The sequence below is a fragment of the Manacus candei genome, unplaced genomic scaffold, assembly GCF_025592945.1.
Source record: "Manacus candei isolate 608988 ecotype Guabito, Panama unplaced genomic scaffold, ASM2559294v1 h1tg000043l, whole genome shotgun sequence".
NCBI lineage: Eukaryota > Metazoa > Chordata > Aves > Passeriformes > Pipridae > Manacus > Manacus candei.
In genome coordinates this window covers 22,338,940-22,365,514 of record NW_026138091.1, presented here as the reverse complement: position 1 = coordinate 22,365,514, position 26,575 = coordinate 22,338,940, and the positions used below count along the sequence as shown (strand labels likewise).

General features: G+C 39.3%; 1 protein-coding gene across 4 annotated transcripts; it reads left to right on the top strand.

Annotated features, from left to right (window-relative positions):
* The first annotated feature begins 219 nt into the window (after nucleotides 1-219).
* Nucleotides 220-26,124, top strand: ZBED4 (zinc finger BED-type containing 4). 4 transcript variants are annotated; one of them, XM_051795942.1, is made up of 3 exons: nucleotides 220-316; nucleotides 7,637-7,716; nucleotides 20,838-26,124. In XM_051795942.1, the coding sequence occupies exon 3, from the start codon at nucleotides 21,246-21,248 to the stop codon at nucleotides 24,762-24,764; it is 3,519 nt and encodes a 1,172-aa protein (XP_051651902.1). In that variant the 5' UTR covers nucleotides 220-316; nucleotides 7,637-7,716; nucleotides 20,838-21,245; the 3' UTR covers nucleotides 24,765-26,124. The 4 variants fall into 4 exon arrangements, with proteins under 4 accessions (XP_051651902.1, XP_051651900.1, XP_051651903.1 ...); XM_051795940.1 differs by lacking the exon at nucleotides 220-316 and adding an exon at nucleotides 751-922; XM_051795941.1 differs by lacking the exon at nucleotides 220-316 and adding an exon at nucleotides 772-814.
* The last annotated feature ends 451 nt before the right edge of the window (nucleotides 26,125-26,575 follow it).

Here is a 26,575-nt window from a genome sequence, read left to right as displayed (position 1 = left end):
TAAAAAGCCTGGATCACTCATCCCATTGACAACCTTGACTAACGTTTCTCAGTTGGAGAAGACAACCACCGACCTACAAGTGAACACCAAAACTGAAGGAGCTTTATCCAGAGCAAGGCCTTAAGCACGTAGCTGGTCACTGCTTCCCTGAACCACTGCAGTGCACTGCCACCACCCCTGAACGTTCTTCCCTGGGACGGCTGCGCGGGTGGGACTCAAGTGCCACGAGAAGGGCTGCTCCCGAGGCAGACCGAGCACAGCAAAACAGCGCCCAGAACCAAACACGCTGTGCACTAAACCGCGAACACACATCAAGGTGGGTCCCTTTAAATACAAACACGCGTAATGGAGGGTAACCTCATGACAAGGCGAGGGCTGCGCTCAGAGCAGCCTGCCCGTGCCTGCTCCAGCGTAGCGATGCCCAGCAAGGCCTCTCCGCACCCGGCCCACGGGGACTTCGGGGCGCCCGCCTGCGGCCTCCCGGGGAAGGCACAGCCAGCCAGGTAGAGGCCCCAGCGGCCCTCCCAGGCTTGAAGTACCGCAGGAACCACCCCGGCCCCAGCCCACCACCCTCAGAGCCGCCGCAGCCACTGCCTTCAACCGGCCCAGGACCGCGGCGGGCGGCAGCGCTGAAGGCGGCCGCTGCCACCGGCCCTGGGCGGCGCAGCCCAAGGCGGCCATTTTGCGGCCGCGGCGCGCTGACATGTCGCGCGCCGTGCGTGGCGCCGCCCCCCGCGCCTGCGCCGCGCGCCCCGCGGCGGCCGAGCCGGGGCAGCTGCCGAGCGCCGCGGCGGCGGCCGAGACAAAGCGCCGGGTAATGAATGGGACGGGCCCGCCCGGCCCTTCCTCTTAACTCCTTCGGGCCCGGCCGGGCGGCGGCAGCGGCCACTTTCGGCTTCCCCCGCGGCGGCCGCCCGGGGAGGTGAGTGGCAGCGCTCGGGCACCGGGAGGGCGCCGGGCGGGGCGGTCCGGTCCGGTCCGGTCCGGTTGCTGCTGCCCCGGTCCCGCCGCTCCCCCCGCGCCCGCCGCCGTGTTTGGCCACGGCGGCCTCGGTGCCTTGTGCGGCCGCGGGCCCGCACCCCGGGCCCGGCGCCGCGTCCCGGCCGGGAGCGCCCGCGGGACAGCGCCGCCAGGCCGGGCAGAGGGCGTGTGGCGGCGGGGCGGCGCAGGGAGCCGGGAACCAGGCCCGCGGTGCCGGTTCCATTGTCTGCGGGGCCCCGCGGGGGGCCCGGCCGGTCCGGCGGGCGGAGGTCGCCGGTGCCCAGGGACTTGAGGACCCGGCGCTGGCCGGGCCGCCCTAGGGGCTCCATCGCCCCCTGCCCCGGAGGGGTGCCCGCCCTGGCGCCGGCCGCGCCCCGAGCACGGAGCCCGCTCGGCTTTGTGTGCGGGCCGGGCCGGCGGGACCCGCCGGGGCTTCGCCCCCGGGCCCCCCTGGCGGGGCCGCGGGAGCTGAGCCCGCGGAAGGAGCGGGGACCATGTGGCCGCTGCCACCCCGATCCAAGATGGCCCGGCAGCCCGGAGCGGGGACCTCACCGCCCCCCGCACGGTGCGGACCGGCCCTGCCCGGGCACGGCAGGCCGCTCGGGCATAGGGTCTCTGGTCGGGCGCCGGAAAGCCTCGGAAATCCCAAAAAGTGTTTCCCCCCGAGAACACGGGACACGAGGTGGGCAGGCGCCCGCCAGGGCTTCGGCCGCCGCGTAAACACCGCGTCTGTGCGTGTGTGCGGGGAGGCTCCAGTCCTGTCCCTCTTGAGCAGAGTCGCTCAAGAGAGATGCCTGGGAAAAGTGCAGGATTTAGCTTTCGTGTACTGCTGCTCTCGTTTTCTATTTGGGGCGTGGTAATTTTGCTTAAAAATGTCTTCTGTAACTCCTGGACCAACTCAGAGACAGCTGCCTGTGTTAGACTGGCTGTGTTAGAATGTGTGCTGGATTCCAGAGGGTGTCCGATACACTTAAAGTTGTTTGCTGCACGTACAGCCTACTGAAAGTGTAAAAACACACTTATTATTGCAATAAAAGGTAAAAGGCCTTTTTTTTTTTTTTTTACATTAATGGTCATTCTACTTATCATTGCTAAGTTTAGTAGAGTTTGGCTTTGCAGTGTAGAGATCTTTCTCTCTGGCACTTACATGTTAGAAGCGGTCATGTCTTGTTTCTGGGGAGTATCTTTGAGAGATTTCAGTAATTTAGCCTGAGCTGTCATGCTACAACTGTAATGCCAAGTAGAGAAAGCCTTTCAAGCCCCCATAACATGAATGTACTTCTCAGACCTGCTTTAGGTGGTGTCGTCTGTAAGACCCACTCTGCATGTGCATGTGTTTTGCTTTTCAAGTGGGTGAGTGCAGCTCTTTTCTTCTAAAGGTTATTTCCAGTAATGCAGCGTTTCACTTAAAGCACAGATGTGCACTCTTGGGAGGATGTTCTTGGGGGAGTGAAGTCTGGAAGACTTCGTCAGCGATCCCCAAGATACCACACTGCTCCTAGGAAGCCTGTGTTTGTACAATACTGGGTAGGGGCATTCTAGTTATTATTTGCTATGGAGATGGGTTTTGCAGAGGAAAAAGTCTTGCGTCTTTTCACTGTACGTTAAAAGCAGCGTAAATTCTTTTGTGGACTATTAGAAACTTGAGTGCTGTTTGCTAGGTATGAGACCAACAGGCAAGGTGCTGACAGTTTTCATATAGTTGAATATCTATCTACTTTGGTACCTAGTGTGTTGCAAGTACCTTCCAACTTTCACAGGTGTTGAGGAATTTATTCCATAGAGCAGTCAAATGTAAGAATTGATTAAGAATAAGTAAAATGAAAGTAAAACAAAATATCTAAGCGTTTCAGAGAAAAGTTTTCTAAACTTATGTACTTTTGAATAACAATGACTCTTTTACTTCTGGTGGTGTACCACCCCCCTATCCTCGTGACTGCTCTGCCTACTTGGAAGCTCCTGATAAGCCCTGTCTGAAGGGGCTGAATGGTGAAGCGTCCCTTGATCGTACCAGCTGGGCCACGAGGCACTCCCTGATCTTACCAGGAGCTCTGGCATGGTAAAGGTGGGAAACAAAGGATAAGCAATTATCCTTTGTAGCCTTGGTAAACCATTTACCTGAATGGTAGCCCAAGTGGAACGGTACCATTGTTACTGCACTTTGGGTAAAAAAGCCCAGTACTTACTGGCTTGGTTTATGGCCAGGATGGAAACTTACTGATGACCAAAGTCAATCATCTTGCGACCCTATAAACAGCCCTCCTAAGTGAGGCCCTTTGTGTTTTACCGGACTCCAGTGGGCTGTGCCAGCACCTTCCTCTGGTGGGACACCTCTCAGAGCTCACAAACCCTCAAGTCTGATACTCAAAGGACTGTCTCCCCTTCCCCTCCATCACCATGTTCCTCAAGGTGCAGCCCTTGCCTATGGGGAAATGCAAAGGGCTTTGAAGTATTTCACTGAAATTGAGGGGACTTTTTAATAGGTACCTTTACGCACATAGAAATAGCTGTACACATTTTCTTACCTTTGTGTGTGTGAATTGATTATAGTAGGAATTTTACTCTTTCAAATCTGTAGTTAAATCATTGTTATAATTGCAATAAAATTTATCAAATTGCTTTGTAAATGTTAAAGTACTGAATGAATAAGTGCTGCTAAACCCTTTTTCGTACTTATCTTTGCAAGCATATCCTTTGCACTCTTACCCTCTTTTGCATTCCCAACTTTTGTTTAAATCATTCCAAATTACTTATTTGATCTTCCTTTGTGTGCTTTAGTCTGTGTAGTAAGTAGTAGAGTGAACCTTGCCATCAAACTCTGTAAAGTTGTGTTTTCATATATTGATATTAAACCCTGCTTTTGCCAGTACCTTTGACGGTGTTTCTTTAAGCAGCCAAACCACTCACTCTTGGCATCTATATAAAGCCAAATTGTGACAGGTACAGCATACACATTGATAATGTGAAAAGCAAAGTATAGAACAGCAAAAGGCTAGACAGGTAATGAGCTTAGCAGAATGTTTGCTGTCTTTGTTACCTTGTCTTCTACACCCTCTCTCTGATGTTTTCACCTATTAAGGCTCATTTTAAACAAAGACAGTAAATGTCCTGAGCAAGAATTGTGTTTGCAGAACAGCCAGTGTCAAAGGTGGTTAGTGCAGAGGGGTCTGCTTCAGAAGACATAACACATCACTAAGACTTAAACAGGGCCTTTGAAGATACAGAACTTTGCACTTTTTTTTGAAATTGTCCATCCACTGAAGTAGAATATCCACCTGTCAAATATTTTTAAAAACAAGGTATTACAAAAGGAAGTGTCCTTTGAACCTATTGGGTCTTTCTGTTTTCTTCTCCCTTTTTTCTTGGAATTTGTTCTCTTCTAGTTTTTAGAACCCTAAATGCACTAACTTCTTAGAAATTTTTTTTTTGCTCTGAGAAAGTTTGAGTTAAAGAATGCACATGTTTTATCTCCCAACAGCTTACTGCATTTTACCACCACTTACAGTGAAGACTGCATAGAGGAGATTTTGTAAATCCTGGTTTTTTGCAACTTGCTTATAATTTTATGAGTTCTTATCTTCAAAGTGAGCATATTGTGCTATAGGGTTGCCCCTAGTGTACAGTTAAAATAATCAGTTTTATTCAAATAGCATGATGATACATATATATTGGCTTAGGCTTATATAAGAAACAGTATTGTAGATAGTTTAGTGGGGAATATTGCAAAAATACAGAGCAGGATGTTTAACTCATCTTCACGACTGACATATTTTCCCTAAGTAGGGACAATCTAGGTATTTTAGTAGTATTGGCATAAATTAATGTAATTTACATAATATTATCTGTTGTAGTGTACACTTTGAAAACAGATTTCCCAAAGAGAGCGTTCTCATGTGGAAGTTGTGTATTGTTTTCTGCACATTTTTGACTGTTTATTTTGCAGTCGCTACTGGCAACTTCAGTATTGGTCAATTCACAACTATGGAATTGTTCGATTTCAGTCAATTAGTGAAAAAATTGAGTAGTTTCTATGGCCTAAAGGTAGTTTTCAAGTGAAATCCAGAGTTTAAAGCTCATATGTCAAGAGGCAAGAACAACTAAAGCTTTTATTGTGGGCTTTTTTGGTTTGGGTTTGTTGTTTGTTTTTTTTTCCACCAAAGTGAAGGAAATTCTCTCCTAAATTAGTGTGATACCTAGTTTAACCATGGTAGTATTGCTGTAGGTTTGTTTGGGTTTTTGTTTGGTTTTTTTTTGTGATGGGATGGTTCACAATATGATGGGCTGTTAAAGCAACAACAGGGAGACAGCTTGATTTATTTTCATTCAAGTGTGATAATTCAGAATAAATAGTGATTTTTTTTATATTGAAAGGTGAAGTATCAGTCTTTCCTATAATCTCTTTAAGACTGGTTTTCAGTGGATGTTGACATAAGAAATATTATATTACTATAATCTTTATATAAACTTGCAACCTGTGTGCTTTCTTTAACAATTACTGCACAGTTGTGTCCCTTCCATCTCTCACCTCTTTCCCTTTCTTTACTGTTTAAGGACAGGTAGGGTTGGACGATCCCTCTCTGAAGGTGTAGAGCGTTGCTAGTCCATTGTTACAGCTGCCTGAAAGTTTGTTTGATTCTATATTTTTTTTTGAGTCATGTCTGTTAGTTTGCCTTCACTAGTGTCATACAGATATATTTTTCCTTTGGTGTGTTAGAGTAATTTGTACCCTGAGTGCTCAGATTTTCTCTACATTCAATACAAAAGCTAATTCTGGGTTTCAGTAGTCAATAGCTTGAAAATTATGGCTGAAAATAGGCTTGGTTTAACAGCTGGACATATTTAGCAATACTTTTTTGCAATTTTTTACAAAATGTATGGGAAAATGGATTTAAATTAATCATTTATTTCTCTCATGTGACAATGATCAAAGAGTTTGTGCCAGTTTTGCCCCAAATATGTTCATTCAAATAGCTTGTCAATAATTATGCTGCTGACCTGTTGTTACAATTCTGTATACTGTTTTCTGAATCAGTGTTTGCCTCTAAAGAAAATAAGCTGAGATCCAGCTAAAATGACTTTTTTTTTGTTATTCTTCTCACTAAAATAAACAATCAAGCAATGATTTTAATTTAGTGAAATCTTTGGCCTGGCTTGAAACTATAGTCATCTTTAACAAATCAAAGAATGGGAAAATGGGAATGAAAGCAGTGAGGGGTTTTGGTGTTGTTTTTTAAAGACACCAGGGAGCATAAAGATGCATATTTCTACTTGTATCTTGCCTGTAGTCTGATGGCTCGGGCACTTGCAAGGAATGTGGGAGAGCCAGGTTCACTTCCCTGCTTTGCCTGAGGAACTTAATCCACATCTGGGGAGAGTTCCCAAACCGCTCCACTGAGCACCCTGTGTCGAGCGGGTGGGTCTCTATCTGCTTGCCTGACACCTTCTTCTCTGTATATATTATTTAAATGTTGCTGTAATAGGGATAGCTGAAGCGTCTCAACAGTCAAATTAACCACCAGCACAGCTCTGGAGATGTTTCTCTTGCTTAAGAGGCACTATAAGGGTATTTTTACTTAAAAATGTTAGTCAAAGAAGTTACATATAATTCATTTCATAATGCACAGTAAGCCATCTATCAGGACTCTCTGCCCTCTGAGAGATTTCTCCTTCCTAGGGGAAAAAAAACCTAAGTGTGGACATATATATATATATAATTAAACATCTCACAGTTTGATTAAGAGCAGTAATCACTGACTGGTGGGGAGAATGCTTTGCAGATTTAACTCCTGTTGATGCTTGACCCATATGAAGTTTAGAAAAGAGGACAAAGTGACATCCTGACTACTAAGCATTTCGGAGTCCAGCTCTTTCTGCATTTGGAATTGGAGTCAAAGCTTACTTTCTGGATTTTCTGAGATGACAAAAAGATTTCTTAGTTGGTTGTGTTGGGTTTTTTCAGTGTACTGGGGCAGTGTAAGAGCTGGGGCCTCTGCACAGTGGCACTCGTGTGTATGATGGTCAGTGGGACTGAAGTTGCAAAACTCTGGAAGTGTTTCCTGTGATAGACTGTTTCAGTCTGTTTTGTTGCTAAGTCAAAATGTGTGATCTAATGTGCTCCACTTGCAATTGCTCCTTTCTCATATATGGGGAATGATAATCTTGTGTTGATCCTATACTATTGCATGTTGATTAATACACACAGTAGGTGCAGTGTGTAAGCAATATGTTTAGCTCATGAAGAGGAGGTGTAACAAGCTGCCAGGTGAATCCTGTAGTGCATTGAAAGGTGTTGGCAAGCTCCTTTGAAGTCTTGCATGTAGTGTAGACTCCATTTCACTAAGCATAGGCATAAAAAAATGGAGCAGTGCCAAGAAAAGTATAAAAATTTGACTTTTAAATTTTTTTAGTAATCATGTGGGAGGCATTTTTTTTTTTTTTTTTTTTTGCTCTGGAACTCTAGAGGTGAAAATGTCTAATTTTGCTTTTTCAGTTATGTGGGCTAGGGATTTGAAAACAGGCAAGAGCCAGTCATGTAACTAACTCCTGGAGCTCTCACCTGAAGAGAAACTTGAAACATCCCATGACTTGCCACTGTGACAGCTAACGTGTTTAAAAAAAAAAACACTAAAAGTAATTACTTTCTTCTTTTCCTTAGATACAATCATCTCATCATTAACTTTGAGTAGCAAGTACTTAACCTCAAATGAAGCAGCCTGCGTGCATTGGAACAGATGTGTAAGTTTGTTTGTTTTGCTCAATAAACTAGTGGGCAGCTTGTTTATCTTGGGTCTTGTATCATTGTTTTTATTTATTTAGAGTAAGACAATGGATAAAAGGAGTGAATAATTGTATGCCTATGCATTGACTTGTGTGGAGCTTAATAATTTAGCAGGAGGTTTGTATGAGTGCCCAAGCCTTAAAAATTAAGTTTGGAAGCCTGGATATCTTTACAGTGTTACAGAAATGGTAACTGTTTTATGATTTATGAGGCACTTTTTACTCTGGTATCAGCTGGCATGTATACATCCTTACCCTGAAGTATACTGCTTAAAAATGGAGAGGAAACTTATATGCTACATTCATTCTATATTCAAATTACATACATCTTAATCAGATTTTCCTGTCTTCACTGATAAAGTTAGTTTTAATTTTTTTTCTAGGGTTTTTGTCTTAAAATATTAAAACTTTATGTATTCATTTTGAGCTGTTGTACACAGATTTTTTGGAAACCTGAGATTCCCGAATAGATGCGGTAGAAAAAAAAAAGTTCATATGCAGATCAGCATTTATACGTAGAATAACAATAAATGTTGTTATTGTATAGTGTTTCAGAGCTTTCTGTTTATTTCTTGTGTCCCATCCCTCCCTGCCCTGAATAAAATAGTTCAGTTTTTAGGCTTCCTATGTGATTGGTTAACATGCATGTTAACAACAGATGGACAAAATGTTTAAGACCAGGAAGATGTTGAGATAGGAAGTCTTGATGGGGTCATGGAATCAGAATGGTTTGGGTTGGAAGGGACCTCTAAAGGCCACCTAGTCCAACCCCTTGCAACAATCAGGAACATCTTCAACTAGACCACATTGCTCAGAGCCTCCAACCTGACTGTGAATGTTTCCAGAGATGGGGCATCTACCACCTCTCTGAAAAACCTGTTCCAGTGTTTCGCCGTCCTCACTGTAAAAAATTTAGTCCTTATATGTAGTTTGAATCTACCCTCTTTTAGTTTAAAACATTACCGCTTGTCCAGTCGCTACAGGCCCTGCTAAAAAGTTTGTCCCCGTCTTTCTTACAAACCCCCTTTACTGAAAGGCTGGTCTAAAGTCTCTGTGGAGCCTTCTCTTCCCCAAGCTGAACAACCCCAACTCTTGCAGCCTTGAACCATAAGACTCTGGCCTCTGTAGGAAGAGAAAATTAAAAGCATGATTCCGATTCATTCCTTGAAGCAAGGTTTTCCTAGGTGACACCTACAGAGTGCATGTCAGATTTTGTTACATACTAAATCTTCCTGTAGATTGTTCTACATCAGTCTAAGCAAACATGAACTGCTCGTGCTTTCCAAGTCTATAGCAAAGCCAAAGAACAGGAAAGAGTAGTTGTCGTTTGCATCAGCCTTTCAAGTCAGTTTTAGACCACTGTCAAGAAATCTTGATAAAATGTTGTTTTTGCAAGGATATCCAAAAGTTCACTCTCTATGTAGATAATGCTGAATTCTAATGTACTCGCCTTGAGGTCACCGAATGCTTTGCACCGTTTCTTTATGTGATGTCAAGCACTGCAGTGTTTTACACTTCTATTTAAAGTGCCTTTCTATTTTGACTCTCAAGGTTAAACACCTTCAGTGAAAGTATCCACTTTAGTACTACCTGTCTAATGAAAATGAGTATCTGGTCTTAGGACCTTCAAGAACTATTTCTTGAATTATATTCCCATATGAAATAATTGTTGACTGCAAGTAAGGTTGTTCTGATAGATAATGAAATCTGTAAGTTGTTAGTGTTAAAATAAATTAAATGCCAATATGAGCTCCAACAGGAAAGTTTATATGCTTCATCACCTCTTTTTTGTCATGTTCGTGTACTTCATTGAAATTCAGGTTGTAAGCTCTCGGGAACAGAGCTAAGATAAATTTTGTCAGGCTAAAAATGCATTTATAGACTGTATTTTGAGTTCCTTGCAACATTTTTTTTACACCATAATTTGTATGTGTTTATTTGGGGATATATGAGGAATATATCAAATCCATAATTTTGTAAGTGATCTCATACTGCTTCCTGCTGAGATATTTTTCCTTCATGGCTTGGTAGTTCAAAACTGACTTTGTTTTTCCTCTGTGTTTCAGTGTATCGATATGCAATATATGATGTATTCACCAGTACAGATTGTACATGCAGTGCAGTGCAGTTGTTGCACACCAGCTCTTGGTGTTGAGTAGTGCGTCCCAGAGAGTTGGCATTTTGCAAATGTTCTTTCTGTCCATGAAATCCCAATTTATGATTAAGGCAACACTCTCTTGAAAACAGGTACCCTAAGAATGAGTACTTACATAGGGCTGGGGTCTCCCGAGAACAAACATGGGAGTATTCTACTGTCCAGATGTTACCTTCTCTGTTAAAATTTTAAATTTTGGTAGGTCAGAAATGTTATAGGCCTAGATCCTTTAGCATACACTGTAAGAATTAGTTCTACAGTAACTTTTATGTGCAGTTTAGATAGATGAAGAAAATCTAGTTCCTGATTAAAGAGATCTAGTAGTGCTAGATGAAAAGGTAGGAGAGGAAAAAGCAGTGTGAAAATTGCTGCCTGTTTATATCTCACACCTGACTACTGGCTCCTATGTCTTTAGAGCTTTTCTTTAAGACTTGGGACTGCAAATCCCAATGCTAAAATGTGGCATATCTGATGGCAATCATATCAGATTTTCTATACTCTACTCTGTGTTTCCCCTTCTTTCTTCTGCATTAAAGGTGGGGACGTGATATGCAGGATATTCGAGCTTATCTACAGACAGGAGGGAAAAAAACAACCAAAAGGCAACAATGTAAAACTCATTACATGAGAGGTTGTCATTTGCTGTGACTTGCACTAATAGCTGTTGAAATAGTAGGAAGAGTGGGCCAGCTTTCAGGGACCCAAGCAGTGTGCAGACCATGCTGTCAGCAACATCTTTGCTTTTGATACTGGGAAACAAGGAATTGGGGTTCTGTTCTTTTCCTAATGATTCAAGTTGTCTTCTGTGGCTTTACTGTGCAGTGGGGAGGCTGTAATTCATTTATGACAGGAAATGTCATAAATGTCAGAAAAAATGATGGCCTTAAAGAACAGGAAGATTGCTTATCCCTCTCTTTTCTCTAAATGTTTTTATTTATCTACCTTTTATATATCTCTCAAAATATTAGGTTTATTAAAATAATTATGTATAATAATAGAAATCAAGCAAATGGGAACACCAAGGGTTATCCTTTTCTTCATCTGTTCTTGTACTAAAAGTGTTGTGGATCCTGGTCTGAATAGGATACCCATGTAATCTTATTCTCTAAAACTTAATTTAAAAACCAGGTTTCATTACATAAAAGCTCACGAACTGCACTAGTTAGAATAGGTACTACAAAAAGCTTTATTCTTAATTAAAATTCTTGTATTTTTCATTAGTGCCTTGAGCGAAACCCTATTTGCTCAAATTATAGCAGTGGGATGGTTCTTCTATAAGCCATTTCTTTTGGGAGAAGAAGCTATTCAAAGAAGGAGCTATTTGTTTGCCAGGGACAGGAGAGTCTCTTTGTACTTCCTCTTGTTGCTCAGTGTGGTGCTGGTGGAAACAATGTCAGCTTCCTTTGGCTTGGTTGTCCTGTCAGCTGGGTCTCGGCCAAGTCTCACCTTGCCTTAAAGAAGGCAAGGAGAATATATCCCTCAAAGAAGTTAAGAGGGAAAGGTACCCCTTTTCGTGGAGGCTGGGTGACAGGCTGGTTGGCACATGAACACAGAGTTGTGTACATTCATTTCTCTCTCTCCCCAGTTCTGTGAATTGAAATGTTTGTTTTGAGAGGGACAGTGTTGTGCTCGTTGGTTTTAAACCTGGAATATCAGGTGAAAATGTCGGATGCTACTGAGGAATGTACAATTTACTTAGAACATACAGAATGACAAAAAATACTTAAAGGAGGCATAAAAAGTTCATCCCTTTTGTGGGCACGATGGATTATGCCTGCATGTGATATGGCAGCTTGGTTTTAAAGTTACCTGTTTCTTTTTGTTGTAATCCTTGTGCTCTTTGGCAAGGTGGTGAAACTGAATGTTTCTGAACTATAAAAAATATTTTGGATAGTAAGACTGTAAATATTAATTCATTATATTTAATAAAATGATGATATTTTCTGTGCTTTAAGAAAAATATAGACATATTTCTTCAATTTATTACATGAGGAAGAAAGAGGATGCCCTCAATTGTAAAAGATTCTCCAAAGAAATCTGTTTCTTCTCCCTACCAGGTGTCTTCTGACTTGAAATAAGGTTTTGTGAAAAAAGAACAATTAAACTTAGCTGTAAAAATTCCCTATGAAGCATTTAAACTACTGTTTATACTCTTGAAAATATTTTTTGTCTTTCCAGGAACTATTAAGAGCATTTTCTTTCTAACCTGCCTTTAAGTGCACAGGCATTCCAGGATACAAACATTCAATGCAAGCACAGTACTATGTCATGATACAGATACACAAATATCATATATGTAAATCATGGAAAACCTCTCCATAGCACAGCTGAAACTATCTGAGGACTTGTAAGTAACTGGCATCAATATGAACACAGAATCAGGTTGATGAGTAGCTGTGAATGTGTTTTTAGAACAGACCTCTCCAGACTTGATTTGGTTAGTACAAAAATAGATATTAATATATGATAATGTTAGCAGTTCAACTGATAAAGGTCCGTTTTTTTAATTTATCTTAGAAAAATTATAGTTGAAACAGGTTAATATAATAATATATTCTGTAAAGGACTCAGTTTACATTCTGTGAGGGATTTTCACACTTACATAGATGTTTTCAGCAGGAGTTCCAAGAAGACGTACTGTGTACAAGACATGGTGTGCTTCTCCTAACTGCTTTTTCATTCCTCATCATCCTACCTATTCTGCTTTGTGACCCTGTTTTCTCTTTTACAGGTATCTCATTCCTTCCTGTTTGAAATTATCCTTAGAGTTCTTGAGGTTTCACTCTTACTGAATTTAAAGATAGACATTAAAAAAAAATAAAACCCACAAAAATATGTTTTTTAGTTTATTGCAAACTAGGAAGGTGGACTACTCCAGAGAAATCTCCTGTCCTAATACCCTCCCGCTTACTTTGTCAGCTGTGGGCTGCACAGGAGGAGGAAGAGTAGAGTAATGGGCTGTGCACAGAATTGATCACTTGGGGAAAAGAATTGTTAGATGAGCTTTGCTTTGCATTTTCTGATTCTTTTCTGAAAGCAGGCTGCTATTCTCTAGCAGTCTTTTGTCTTTCATTCTTTCCGAGCTTACCTGTTGTTACTGTGGGTTTTGTTGTGTGTTTTTTCCTTTTCTGTGATAATAGTGATGCATCTTTCCTAATCAGTTCTTATCTTCTTCATTTTACCCTTGTGTTGTGTTACCTCAGCCTTCGTTCATCATCCCTCAGCCCCAAATTATACAGCATGAGATACTAAAAGCAATTTTGATGTCCTGCACTAAAAATACTATAAGCTGGACAGTACATGCTTCAGCTGTGTAAAAAAAAAAACAAAAAAAAAAAACCACCCTACTACTTGTAATAAAAATTGCCCCATCTTATTAGCATATGATATTTATCAAAATTTGTAAATTATAATAGTATCACAAGAGTATAATTTGCTGTAGCTTTCTTTTGAAGTAACACTGAGCTGATTTGTTAGACTTGGGAAAATCCTGCTAAGTTGTAATGGAATTATTGCTTAAAACTTTGGCATTTTAACAAAGAACAGACAGATCTGACATTTGGTAGGTGTGAACAATAGCTTAGAAACAGATCTTGCAAGTATTGCGTACCAGATGACGAGAAAGAACACTTCAACATTTAAGAGGCATCCTAGGCAAATGTTGACATAATTTACTTATTGTGATAGATCTGGTTTTTATGAGTAATCTCTTAGTAGAGGCTGGGATGGAAATTACTGGCATGAGTACAACCTGCTTTTGTTTTTGCCTCCTTCATTATAGTGTACTGCTATAGGAAATTATCAAAGGACATGTGAAGGAATATAGCCCCACTTAAAATCTGATGGTATTTTTAGTGCACTAAGGAAAAAAATAGCAACAATTAAAGGCTTATCAGGTGGTTGTAGGTGTGAATAGTGCTACTATTTCTGGTGATACATAATATTATGTATGGTGGTAGTGCAACACAGTGATATTTATTTTTTTACATAAAACTTGGGAGTGACATTGTTTCAGCTGAGGTGATTGTTGCTTTTGCTTTGCATATTTATTTTACTTTTAAGATAAATGCTGTTTGAAATCACATGGAAAGGGGATTTCTGTGCTATGGGCTTTAGGGTGTTTAACAGTGCCGCTTAAACCCAGGTGGTGCAGGATGATGCTTCAAGTAGATATATGCTTAATAAATTGGCAAATAAATTACAAAGACTGATTTCTCCAGAAATAAGCTTGAGCTTTGACTCCCAACCCTATATCAGACACCTGCTTTACTGAGCAGTCAACCTGTATCATTGGGGTCTGATGAAACATTTGGAGACTGAGCATGTTTAGCAAATCCAGTTGGGCACTAAACAGGGATGTCAGAGTTAAATGTCAGCCAGATGTAAATAATAAGCATGCTAACATCCTTATTTAAATCACACCTTAAAACTAATTAATATGAAATGTATAATATTTAAAAAACATTATCTCAATACTTTTAAGAAGTTTTATGGTTGAGGATATACTAGTGTAAGAACTGAATTAAGAACTGGATCCTCTTTTAAAAAAGATATTACTTTAAAAAATTACATCTTCATTTCCACTTTGTTCCAAAGTATTTTTTAAATGATGTTGATCTGGAAATCATACCGTTTTTCTTCAGTTTTGCCACTGTCAGAAATTATTTTCAACCTTTCACACAACAGAGTAAGCCAGTACCATTGTGTGCAAAGGGAACCGGAATGCACACTTTCTTCCATACGTGATGCAGACGATTTAGGGTTTGAGATGGAAATATTGATATGAAGGTGGAGCTTTCAGTTCTTGAATCTTTCCTGATGTTTCAGTATTAGTAAAATGATTAGTAAACAGCATCCCATTGACTTTTTGGTGTTTAGAGCAGGAAGAGAAGAAAACAGATGTACAAAATAAAACATCTTTCAGGAGTAAGAGTTAAAGTTTGAGGAGTTTGAGTTTGTACAATGTTCAGTGTTTTCTGTATGCTGGCTAGATTTTAACTCAACACTGTCCCTTCAACAATAGTCTATGACTAAAACTTCCAATTCTGAGCTGTTACCTTCCTACATTATTATTAATTTAGAGGTAGTATGGAAAATAGAGAACATAGAGAAGAGTCTGCTAAACCAAAAAGTATAACTTGGCCCTAGCAGATCTCTTTTACTGCTTAAAATAGGCTGTGTTAACAGTAAAATTATTTGATGTTTTGGGGGAAAGGAGGCAAGAAAGAGGAGAATATCTATATTTAGTGGGTAGTCTTTTTAACTTTTCAGTCAATTTCAGCTAAATTTCTGCATTTGTAATTAGGGTCGAGTACGTGGAGTCTAATGATGATAGTTGTGACCATAATACTCGGCTCTCTACACCTTGTTTTTTCTCTGCCTGCAATGAGTGAGTTAGGCCCTGGCTTACACCAAGCCCTGAGTTTTTCAGCATGAAGGGGCATGAAATATCTTTATACTCAAATAAATCGGAGGTCTCTCTGTCATGTCCTGACAAGTAGCAGGAGCACACCTGGGAGCTCACAGAAGACTATTCATGTCAACAAGGAGCAATGTACAGTATTGGTGGTACAGTATTCTTTTGTGTCCAGATGGAGTGTTTGAGGTCGTGGACATGAGAGAGGGTATTTCTGTTTGGAGAGAAAACCTTTGTAGAACCACAAACCAAAAAAGTTATTGGTTATCATGAGATCTGCCTTTCAGGTGCCTGGAAAAGTAATGGAATAGTAAAGGTGGAATCTCTATTCTCTTTTCTCCCAGCAGTTCTCTACAAATTATACCTCCCATGAAGTCCAGAGCAACTTGTTTCTTCTTTTAAGCCTGACTGTGCTTTTTTCCTGATTACACTATTGCATCCCTTAGTTCATGCTTGTATGTCTGTGCCGATTCCTGTGAGCTTCAGTGAGACTTAAAAGTAGGACCCATCTTGTTCAAAGTGTGACTGACATGCTAATTTTGCAGTCTTTTCTCCATTTTAACTGCTCAGTATTTTGCAAACTTCTGTAGTTTTTTATGGGTGAGCTAGTACTGACATTTTATGTCATAGGACATTTCTTAAGGAAAAAAAGTCACTGTTCTTAGTTTTCCTTCTTCAAGGAATTTATAACTTGCAAAAGCAGCAAGGTTCATCTGGCTATACATTTATGGAAACATGTTCTTCTTATTTGTTAAAGGGTTTAGATGTGTGTTTTCTGGATTTTTGGAGGTTTCTTTATTTGGTTTTTGTGGTTTTATTTTGTTTTCATTAATATTCCATAATTAGCATAGTACTTGTCATTGCAGTTGAAGCAAATAATTTCTCAAAGTATCTGCTCCTTATTGCTTGTATTGCTTGCTTTTAATGTTTTTCTTTTTATTTGGAGTTCTTAATGATGCCTATACATTTCCAAAAATAAACAAGGGTAGCACTATCTATTCTAAAACTGTTATCTGTTTGTGCAAATTATTTTTAATGATCTTTTATGTACATCTTGTGCTCAAAATCTGTACTACTTTTGATTTTTTTTTTTTTTCAGACCAGCAAATGGTTTGGCTTTCACTGTCTCCACATTTTGCATCTTTCTTGAAAAAACTGCTCTTGTGTTTTGCTATTGTGGGTCTGTGTATTTACACTACATGCACTTCTATAATGTTTTTTGTTTTAAACTACTTTCTCTAGACCATTATTTGAACCAAATTTCTGTGATGTAATCAAGTTCATGATTATTGCATGATTACTCAACCTACAATCTAAAATTGTTTAAAGCTTACAGGCCACAATGTGCTTTACAAACAAATAATCTACTCCTGGTTCAGTGTTCTTGCATGCTTTTCATATTTCTCTGTGTGTTAATGTATGTCTCCGTGGTTCTGAGGCACTAGTGTTTCTCTTTTTACCTCCTTCCTTTAGCAGTGATTTCTTCAGGTCATGGCAGTCTGCTGTGGCAGTGGCATTCTCCTGATATTTCTTGTCAACCACCATACGCTTCCAGTAATCCCATTTTGAATGGAAAATCCTATAAAATGTTTCTGCAGGTTTCTTACCACGGCAGCCACTCAGGAGCTAATAGTCCAGAGTAGTGCATTTGAATAGATAATTGTACTCTAGTTCCCTTTATTTTCTTTGATTTTTTTTTTTTTTTGTTGCAAGGTGATTCTGTATCTCATTGTGGTGATTTCAAAGGCATAAATCACTTTAATTTTGAGCTCTCTGCCTGTAGCCTTTTGTACCTTTGAATACATTTTTCTTCTCCTTGAATGTCCTGTTTGTTTAGCAGTAGTCCTTCATTTTGAGTAGCTTGGGTCCAAGGGTAAACAAGCTATGTATAGGTGGTCATAACCAAATTCATACTTTGTTCAAGGTGACTATAAAATTTTAAAACACTCCATCCTTTTTTGTTTCTTATTAAAACAGACTCATACATATAGTTGGCGTGGGAGGAGATGAAAAACATTCTGTCTTTCTAACCCTGAGCATTCTGGAGACTGTATTCTAAAGAAAATTGGGTTGAACCCACAGGGGTGTTTGAAAGGAAGGAGTTTAACTTAATTTTAGAGTGTGATGTAGTAACATCATAACAGAGGGTCACAGAATGGTGGGGGGTGGAAGGGACCTCTGGAGATCATCTAGTCCTACCCCCCTTGCTAAAGCACATTCACCTACAGCAGGTTGTACAGGATCTTTGTCTAGGTAGGTTTTGAACATCTCAAGAGGAGACTCCACACCCTCTCTGGGCAGCTGCTTCCAGGGCTCTGTTACCCTCAAAGGAAGTTTTTCCTTGTATTAAGATGAACCCTCCTGTGTTTGTTTGGACCCATTAATCCTTGTGCTGTCACTTGGCACATTGGAAAGAGCCTGACTTGTTGCACCAGCAATCTTTCTTGTTTATCCTGTATCCTTGGATTTTGATTGGAGATTTTACTACTTGAATTGTTGATTCACATGTTTTTCTATCCCCTCTTTGTGCAATTAAACGTACATCTCCCTCTGTTCTGGTCCTAAAGAAATTTTTTGGTCTTAAAGAAACAAAGATAATTAAGGTCAGGAGCAGATAAAATTGCTTCCCACATCTTTTTTTTTGGTGGAGGAGATTATGAGCTTTAAAAACACCCAGCAACAGCAAGGAGAAATAGAGAAGAAAGTAGTCTACCACCACAGTTCCTGCTTCGCAGTCCAAATAGCTCCCTCACCTTTTCACTTGCTCAGCTTCAGCAAGTAAGACCATCAGGACCACAGCCATTGGTATTAAACTACGGCATCGGCTCAGTGGTGTTGTGTACTCAAAGCTAATTTAGGATAAGATGATTAGGGCCTAAGTGTTTGAATATGTAGTGATAATGGCTGATAACGATTAAGAACTTAACCGCTGCCAATGTGTGGTCTTAATGAATGTCAGTCTAGTTAAGTGTGGTTATAAAGGTTGCAACTGGTCTTTTTTATCAGGTTTCCAAATCTTCCCATCACAGCTACCTTAAGCTTCACTGTGTCAAGCAGTAACTGCTTATCAGGACAGAAGCAATTGAAGCATCTCTGTGGGTTTTTATGTTTAAAGCCTAGAATTGGTTTTGCATAGTTAAGAAATTACAGGAATCGAAGGCTACAGATTTGATTACCTGTTTTGAGGCAAAGAAATTGTGAACAGGTTTGTCAGAACCTGATGCCAGGGGATGTGTGCGTGTGTTTTGTGTGAATCTAGCTAGGAATTTGTAATGTGCTTACTGTAACTTGGCACTGCCATGCATAATTTATGTTCTGTAAGCCCTGCATCGAGTCACTTGCTTGTGAGCCTTTCTATTCTGTGATCCTAAGTCACAACAGCTTACTATGTTTTCCTGCTTTTCCTGTTTGCAATACAAGCTCCAAATTCACGGATTAAATCAAAGTAAAGATGAAAAAGAATCCTCTTAGATTGATTCCTATTAAAAATAGTTGACTATCTTACACTTTCTCTCGTCACAGATCCAAGTGCTTCTGTATTATCAGTATGTGCGTGATCACTAGCTTGTGTTTCATTCAATTTTATACTGAGTCATGTAAATTTAGTCTCTGGATGCCAGAATTGTTCTTAGATGTGATTTCACAAACCTATGGAATATCCTATGTAGTGTGTTACATTTCTTCTCAAGATCTAATGCTTTTTTTCTTCAAGTCTTTCCCTTCATTCAAACTGATGTTTTTCATCAGTTGTATCTTTTGGTATGTGAAAACAATTTTTTTTTTCTTGAGAAGGAGAGAGAAAGGCAGTGCACAAATACTAAAACTTGTACAGAAAGAAAACCAGAGTTGCTCCCTATGTCTTAGCACAATCTGACTGTTCCACCTCTCTTTTCTTAAAACAGCTGCAGTAAGATGATTACCCCTCCTTTTTCCTGCCCCTTCCTCTGCACTGGAAAAGAAAGAAAGTTATCACTCTGATATGCTTTCCATAAATCTGAAATCCACAGAAAATGAATGTTTCTGATTTGTAAACAGACCTCAGAGAAAATTAATTAAAATCGGTTACAAAGCTAATATAACACTGATCTTGATACAGGGAGGAAATGTCTGTGTGAATAGCATAGCCTTTTTAATGTGTTTTGTAGCTATGGCTATTTTCACCTTTTGTCTCCCGACATCATAGAATCATAGAATATGCTGAGCTGAAAGGGACACATCAGGGTCATCGAGTCCAACTCCTGGCCCATTGCAAGACACCCCATAAATCACCCCAATCCTTGTGTTTTACTAACAAATGAAAGTTGTGGGAAGTTTTTAAAATAACTGATTCAAATTTGTGTTTTGGCTTCAGCTGTGGAGAAAGAGTTCTAAAACATTCAGTTTGCACAAATTGGAGTACATCACCTATGTGGCCAAAAATTATCTTGAATGAAGGCACCAATAACTACATTAATGACACAGAAAAATAAATGCAAAAGAGTTTGTAAAAATTTAGAATTCTGATATAACAATAGTGAAAACAAGTGACTGACAAATGCAGACAACTTCATGTTTGTGAGGGACTAGTGGGGTGTTCTGGTTTTGTAGCCTGTTGTGGCCCTGTGGTTTACGTGCAGCTATGCTTCAGAAACCTACTCTTTGTACTGGAATTGGTGGGCAAAAGTCTTTGCTCACAAGTGAAAGGGTGTATCTTGGTGTGAAGGGGCTTTCTATTGTAACCTTTGGGTACACAAGGAACTTGAGCTGTCAGTGCTGCTCTAGGCACCAGCATGTGTGTCTTTGCTTCCGAGCGATGTTGTTGTGCTTTTGGAAGACCTCAGTGTCTGTACGGCATTTACGCAGACCTTACATTAAACATTTCAGTTTTTAATAGTGAAACTCTAAAAGTAGCTTGTTTCTATAGCATGTCTGGGAGTCTTATGGAGTAAATACAACCACGTGAAACTATGGTCAGAGGAAGAGAGATTAGTGTGACAATGCTGGACACCCTTAAACAGAGGTTTCTTGTTTGTTTTTTTTTTTTTAAATACTGCTGTCAATAATGAAGGGCTCACATGGACAGGAGTATAATATAACATCTGGCTTTAAGTACATATTTCTGTGCTAAGATGATTAAACGCCTGATTTTCTTCATATATATCTGCAGATACAGACACCTATGTAGTATATGTTTTTAGCATATATGTGCATGTGCAGTGGTTGAATTATGATGTCAGATGAGGCACAGGTATGTTCAAGCAAACACAAAAGCAATGCTTGGACTCTAGATTTTGTCAAAACTGAACCAGAACTTCATGGGTAGACACATATTCGCCTACAATAAATGTATTGAATAAATGTTGGGGCTTTTCCTTTTTCTTTTTTTAATAGTACACTGAATTGTTTTTATCTCAAAGGAGTAAAACATTTACGACAGAACATTTAGTGCCTGTTTTCAGTTCCTTTACTGCAGTCGCTTGAAGTAACTGAAGTGTTAATAAACTTTGTCTTCAATTTTTTTATTTCTAGATGGTGCAAAAGAATCACAGTTGCCCAATCAAGATCATCAGAATGGCTTCCTTCAACAAGAAAATAGAACATTCATTTTTTAGGATTATGTCTACAACATGAGGCATTTAACAGTAGCTGTCTTTGAGAACACTCATCTATGATGTGAAATGCCCTGATCCCGGGAAAAAAAAGAGATTCCATTAATTAAGTCTATAATTTTTAAATGCATTTTTATGACTAATTATATTTGCTTATACACAACTCAGATACAGGATTCATAAACCAGAGATTATTTTAACACATGCGCACATTTGTGTTTGTGCATTCAGTATACAAGATACATAATTTTAATCAAATTTTAAATAATCTTTTAAATTATCTATATTTATTAATAAATGAAGTCTTGGCAAGAAGAATTTGTCATCCATGGACATGAGTAAAGCAGAGTCCCCTGGAATGGATGATAATTTTGTATTGGGTAAAATCAATAACTTAAAAGTAGAGCAAGAGGAAGACAGTATTAACTGTACTCTAGAAAGAACGGATATAAAGACAGAACAAGATGATTTCAAACATGCAGACAGCAGCGATGAACAGGAAGACAAAGAAAAGAACTTCATTAACAACAACCCTGGCAAATATTTGTCCACAGAAAATGAAGATGATTATGGATCTCTTTTTTCTCAGTATAGTAATACGCTGTATGATGTAGCAATGGAAGCTGTGACACAAAGCCTCCTTTCTAGCAGAAACATAAGCTCTAGAAAAAAGTCACCTGCTTGGAACCATTTTTTTATATCTCCTAGAGACAGCACTAAAGCAATATGTATGTACTGTATGAAAGAATTTAGCAGGGGTAAAAACGAAAAGGACCTCAGTACAAGTTGTCTCATGAGACATGTGAGGAGAGCCCATCCCACTGTACTAATTCAAGAAAATGGAACTATGCCGGGTATATCCTCCTTTTCTTCGTCTACGTTATTGCTGCCACCTCAATCTGCAGATGTTGGAGATCTGAGTTCTATGTTATCCCCCATAAAATTGGTAAAGAAAATGGCTTCTAAAATACCATCTCCAGATCAAATAATTGAGGAATCTGTTTCTATTGTTTCTTCTGAAGAAATATCAGATCTCTCAGTTTCTGAAAAGTGCAGCAAAGAGGAAATCATGGTCAGCTCATCTCCACAGCTACCCAACAACCAGTATGACGACACTGTTGAGAATGTAGCAGAAAAAACAGTTGTAATTCCAAAGAGCGCATCAGGTTCTAGAAGGAGATCTGCTGTCTGGAAACACTTTTATTTGTCACCTCTAGATAATTCTAAAGCTGTTTGCATCCACTGCATGAACGAATTCAGTAGAGGGAAAAATGGGAAAGACCTGGGAACAAGTTGTTTAATAAGACACATGTGGAGAGCCCATCGTTCCATTGTCCTGCAAGAGAATGGGGGTGGTACCAGCATACCACCTCTCTACACCACACCTCCAACTCTATTGCCTTCTTTACTACCATCAGATAGCGATCTGAATTCTGTCTCATCTTCTCCTGGAAAACTAATGAAAGAACCAACTTCTGTTTCTTCTTCTCCGGACAGAATCTCCGAGGAGATCCATACCAATCTGACTTCTGGAGATGCTCTAGTAGAAGACTCAATGCTGTCATCTTCTGATGATATAGGTGAAGTCTCCTTTGTTTCATCTCCTGAAAAACAGTGTGAGGGATTAGGTCCACTAATATTTGAACCTACTGCTGTGTTTCAGCAAAACAAAAGGATTATGAAAAGGCTTAAATCAGAAGTTTGGCACCACTTTTCACTGTCACCTGCAGACAGTCTAAAAGCAGTATGTAGATACTGCAGTTGCATGATAAGCCGTGGTAAGAAAGGAGATGTTGGCACAAGCTGCTTAATGAGACATCTATACAGACGCCATCCCGATGTAATTGGAAACCAAAAGAGCTTTCTTGATGTGAGTTTGGCAAATTCTCCTTACGCCACTTTGGCTTCTGCAGAATGTTCATCCTCAAAGTTGACTGACTTACCTACAATGGTTACACATGATAATCAAATTATATTTCCTGTTAATAGTAAGAAGACCTCAAAACTGTGGAATCACTTTTCAATTTGTTCTGCAGATTCAACAAAAGTAATATGTACACACTGTGGACGTATAATAAGTAGGGGGAAAAAGCCAACAAACTTAGGCACAAGTTGCCTTCTAAGACATTTGCAGCGGTTTCATAACAATGTGTTGAAAACTGATGTTCCAGAGACAGTATTATCCTCATCTACGGATAATCACATGCCACTGCGCACAGAAATACTAGGATCTTCAAATTTTGATGAAACCAATGATAAGTTTTGTGACTCTCACCCAGTTGCCAAAAAAATCACAAGTCTTGTAGCTGAAATGATTGCACTTGACCTTCAGCCATATTCTTTTGTAGACAACATTGGCTTTAACAGGCTGCTTGAATATTTGCAACCTCAATATTCTTTACCTTCTCCATCTTACTTTTCTAGGACAGCAATTCCAGATATGTATGATAATGTAAAACAAATAATTATTTCACATCTTAAAGAAGCTGAAAGTGGAGTGATCCATTTTACGTCTGGAATATGGATGAGCAACCAAACACGAGAATATCTAACCCTGACTGCTCACTGGGTAACGTTTGAGTCTTCATTTCGACCACAGTGTGAGGATTACCATTGTTCAGCACTATTAAATGTATCGCAGATTGATTGCGACTACAATGGAATCAGTATTCAAAAACAGCTTGAGTACTGGTGGGAAACATGGATTACTTCCATTGGACTTCAGATTGGGATTACTGTTACTGATAATCAGAGTATAGAGAAAACTTTAAATGAAGGTGATCATTCAAGTGTACAATGTTTTAGTCACACGGTTAATGTAATTGTAAATGAGGCTATTAAAAGCCAGAGAATGGTTCAGAATTTGCTTAGTATTGCAAGAAAGATCTGTGAACGCGTCCATCGGTCAGCAAAAGCAAAAGAGAAGTTAGCTGAGTTGCAAAAAGAGTATGAATTGCCTCAGCATCAGCTAATACAAGATGTTCCATCCAAGTGGAATACATCATTTCATATGCTTGAACGTCTTATTGAACAGAAAAGAGCCATTGATGAAATGTCGATAGAGTGCAGCTTTCGGGAGCTAATAAGTTGTGATCAGTGGGAAGTCATGCAGTCGGTGTGTCATGCTCTCAAACCTTTCGAAGCTGCAAGCAGGGAGATGAGTACACACATGTCTACTCTAAGCCAAGTGATTCCAATGATTCATATACTTAACAGAAAAATAGAAATGCTATTTGAGGAAACTATGGGCATAGATACTATGCTGAAATCCTTGAAAGAAGCTATGGTGAGTAGATTGTCCTCCACGCTTCATGATCCAAGGTACATTTTTGCTACGCTTCTGGATCCCCGGTATAAAACATCCTTATTTACAGAAGAGGAGGCTGAACAATATAAACAAGACTTAATCAGGGAGCTGGAAATAATGAGTTCTACCTCAGATGATGATAAACCTGTTTCCAATGGATGTGATATAGGTTCACCATCTACAAATTCCTATGGGGAAGATAATCTTTGGTCACTCATGGGTGACATGAAGAAAACAAAAGACCTGAAAGAGAGAGCAAAGTTACCAGAGGAAATGGTGCTTTCTTACTTGGAGGAAGAAGTGCTTGAGCATAACTGTGATCCTCTAACTTACTGGAACTTTAAAAAGTCATCTTGGCCAGTACTGTCAAAATTGGCTGTCAGGTTCTTGGGTTGCCCACCAAGCATTGTTCCTTCAGAGAGATTGTTTAATACATCCAATGAAAGCAACAACTTTAGTCAGTCAAGGTTAACGATTGAACACTTTGAAAAGCTTATCTTTTTGAAAGTGAATCTTCCTTTAATATACTTCCAGTATTGAAACTAATGAACAAACTGCTAGATTAAATCTATTGTTGCTCACTGGATATTAACTATCTATAACTTGGATTTTTTAAATTGCTCCAGTAGGGGCCATGTATGACATCTAATCAGTGACTATAATTCCAAATTTTAGGATCATTTTTTTCAGCTTTCAATATGTCTACATGTGCCTTATTCATAGTACTTCAGGCCAGATATTGTATATATGTTTTTTAAAAGTTCACACTAGAGATAGCCTGTCTCGTCAAATTATACAAAATTATGTAGGTTTTAATCCATAATTGTAAATGAACTTTAAAAAAGCTCAGTCATTTGTTTTAATAGAATGGCAAAAAAAAAAAAAAAAAGATGTAAACAGTTCTATTCTGTAGTTTTTTATTCAATTATTATGTAAAAACCATAAACCAGGTACTGTATTTTAGTTGAACATTGCTTTAATTGCAAGAAAACAGGTTTTGTAGTTGTCAAGAGAAAGCTGTACGTGAAAGATGGGGTTCAAGCTGTCTTTTTATCATGCGGTGTTTTTAACTGCAAGCCCTAAAGTACTTACAGGATTAAGAAGAGTTATTGAGAAAGATGTGTTTACAGGAGACTGTTGACTTAATATCTGAAAATAAATCTTAAATTTAAGATGATATGGAATGTCAGTTATACAGCAATCGGTAATAAAACTCCCCATTCTGGATTCTCCTGTTCAGGTTTTACATTTTAACTACAGAAATATTCTGGGTATTTATAAAAGCTCTTTGGAAGTCTTATCAAAGTTTGTGAATTAATGCTTGTTATTTAATGCCATGTACAAAAAAGGCAAGAAACTTACCATGATGACCCTAATGTCATTCTGAAGCCTTTCCTAATCTTTAGTGCATCGAAACTATAAGGTCCCTTTTGTAAAAATTGAGCCCTTACTCCTAATGTAATTTCAATTGTGTAGAACAGCCTTTCTTAAAGCTCTTAGTACAGAAATAACTGATCTTCTGGTTTTCAGTAATAGCCTTATGGGTATGGTGCACTGCTTAGAACTTTATGTAGTAGGGTTGATTCTTAACTGTTGGTGTCCATCAGGCAAATGGGATATAGAGCCCTTAAAATTTCAAATAAGATGGAAAAAATAGCCAGCATTTTAATTTGAAAGGAATGTTCTCCATGGTTTAACTCTAGAAAGTTTCATCTTTTCATTTCAGTTTTCATTGAATACTTTTTGGGAAACAAGTCATTTGCCTATGACCTTTTAGAAAAGTTGTAGCTTTGTTAAAATACTGTACCTATGCCTAATCTAATTTTGCATTTACTATGTTTTAGTGTATTTATAAATGGTGAACTCAGTTTCTGAAATTAAACATTTTATTTGCAATTTTCCAGTGGTAGTCAACACTGCCTTTTATTTTTCAGATGAATTTAAGGCAACAATTAAATGAAATTTCATACAATTGTAATCGTAAATATACCACTGAACATGGTATGTGAAAAGATGGGTTTTCCATTTAGCTCTCTGGATTTGAGCCTGGATTCTGGTTCTTTTCATTTCAAAAAAGCTGTTTTAATCTCAGGAAAATCTGTTGAATTATTTCCCAGGTGGCTTTGATTTCCATGTGCTGTTTCTCTAAAACATTTTATGGTTTCAGGTATTTCAATTGTTATTCCATCAGTTACATTTATACCCGTACTATTTAAGTAAATTACTATATAGTGTCCTTGGGAAAAACTAATACTGCATTTTGCCTTCAGTATTTTAAAAGACAATTTTTACTTCTATCAACAGTCAGCATTTCTTTGTTTTTCTAGGGTTAAATGAGAATAGCACATGTT

Bases quoted from the DNA above. Each gene is read 5' to 3' on its own strand.
- ZBED4 (XM_051795942.1), top strand. From the start codon at position 21,246: ATGGACATGAGTAAAGCAGAGTCCCCTGGAATGGATGATAATTTTGTA.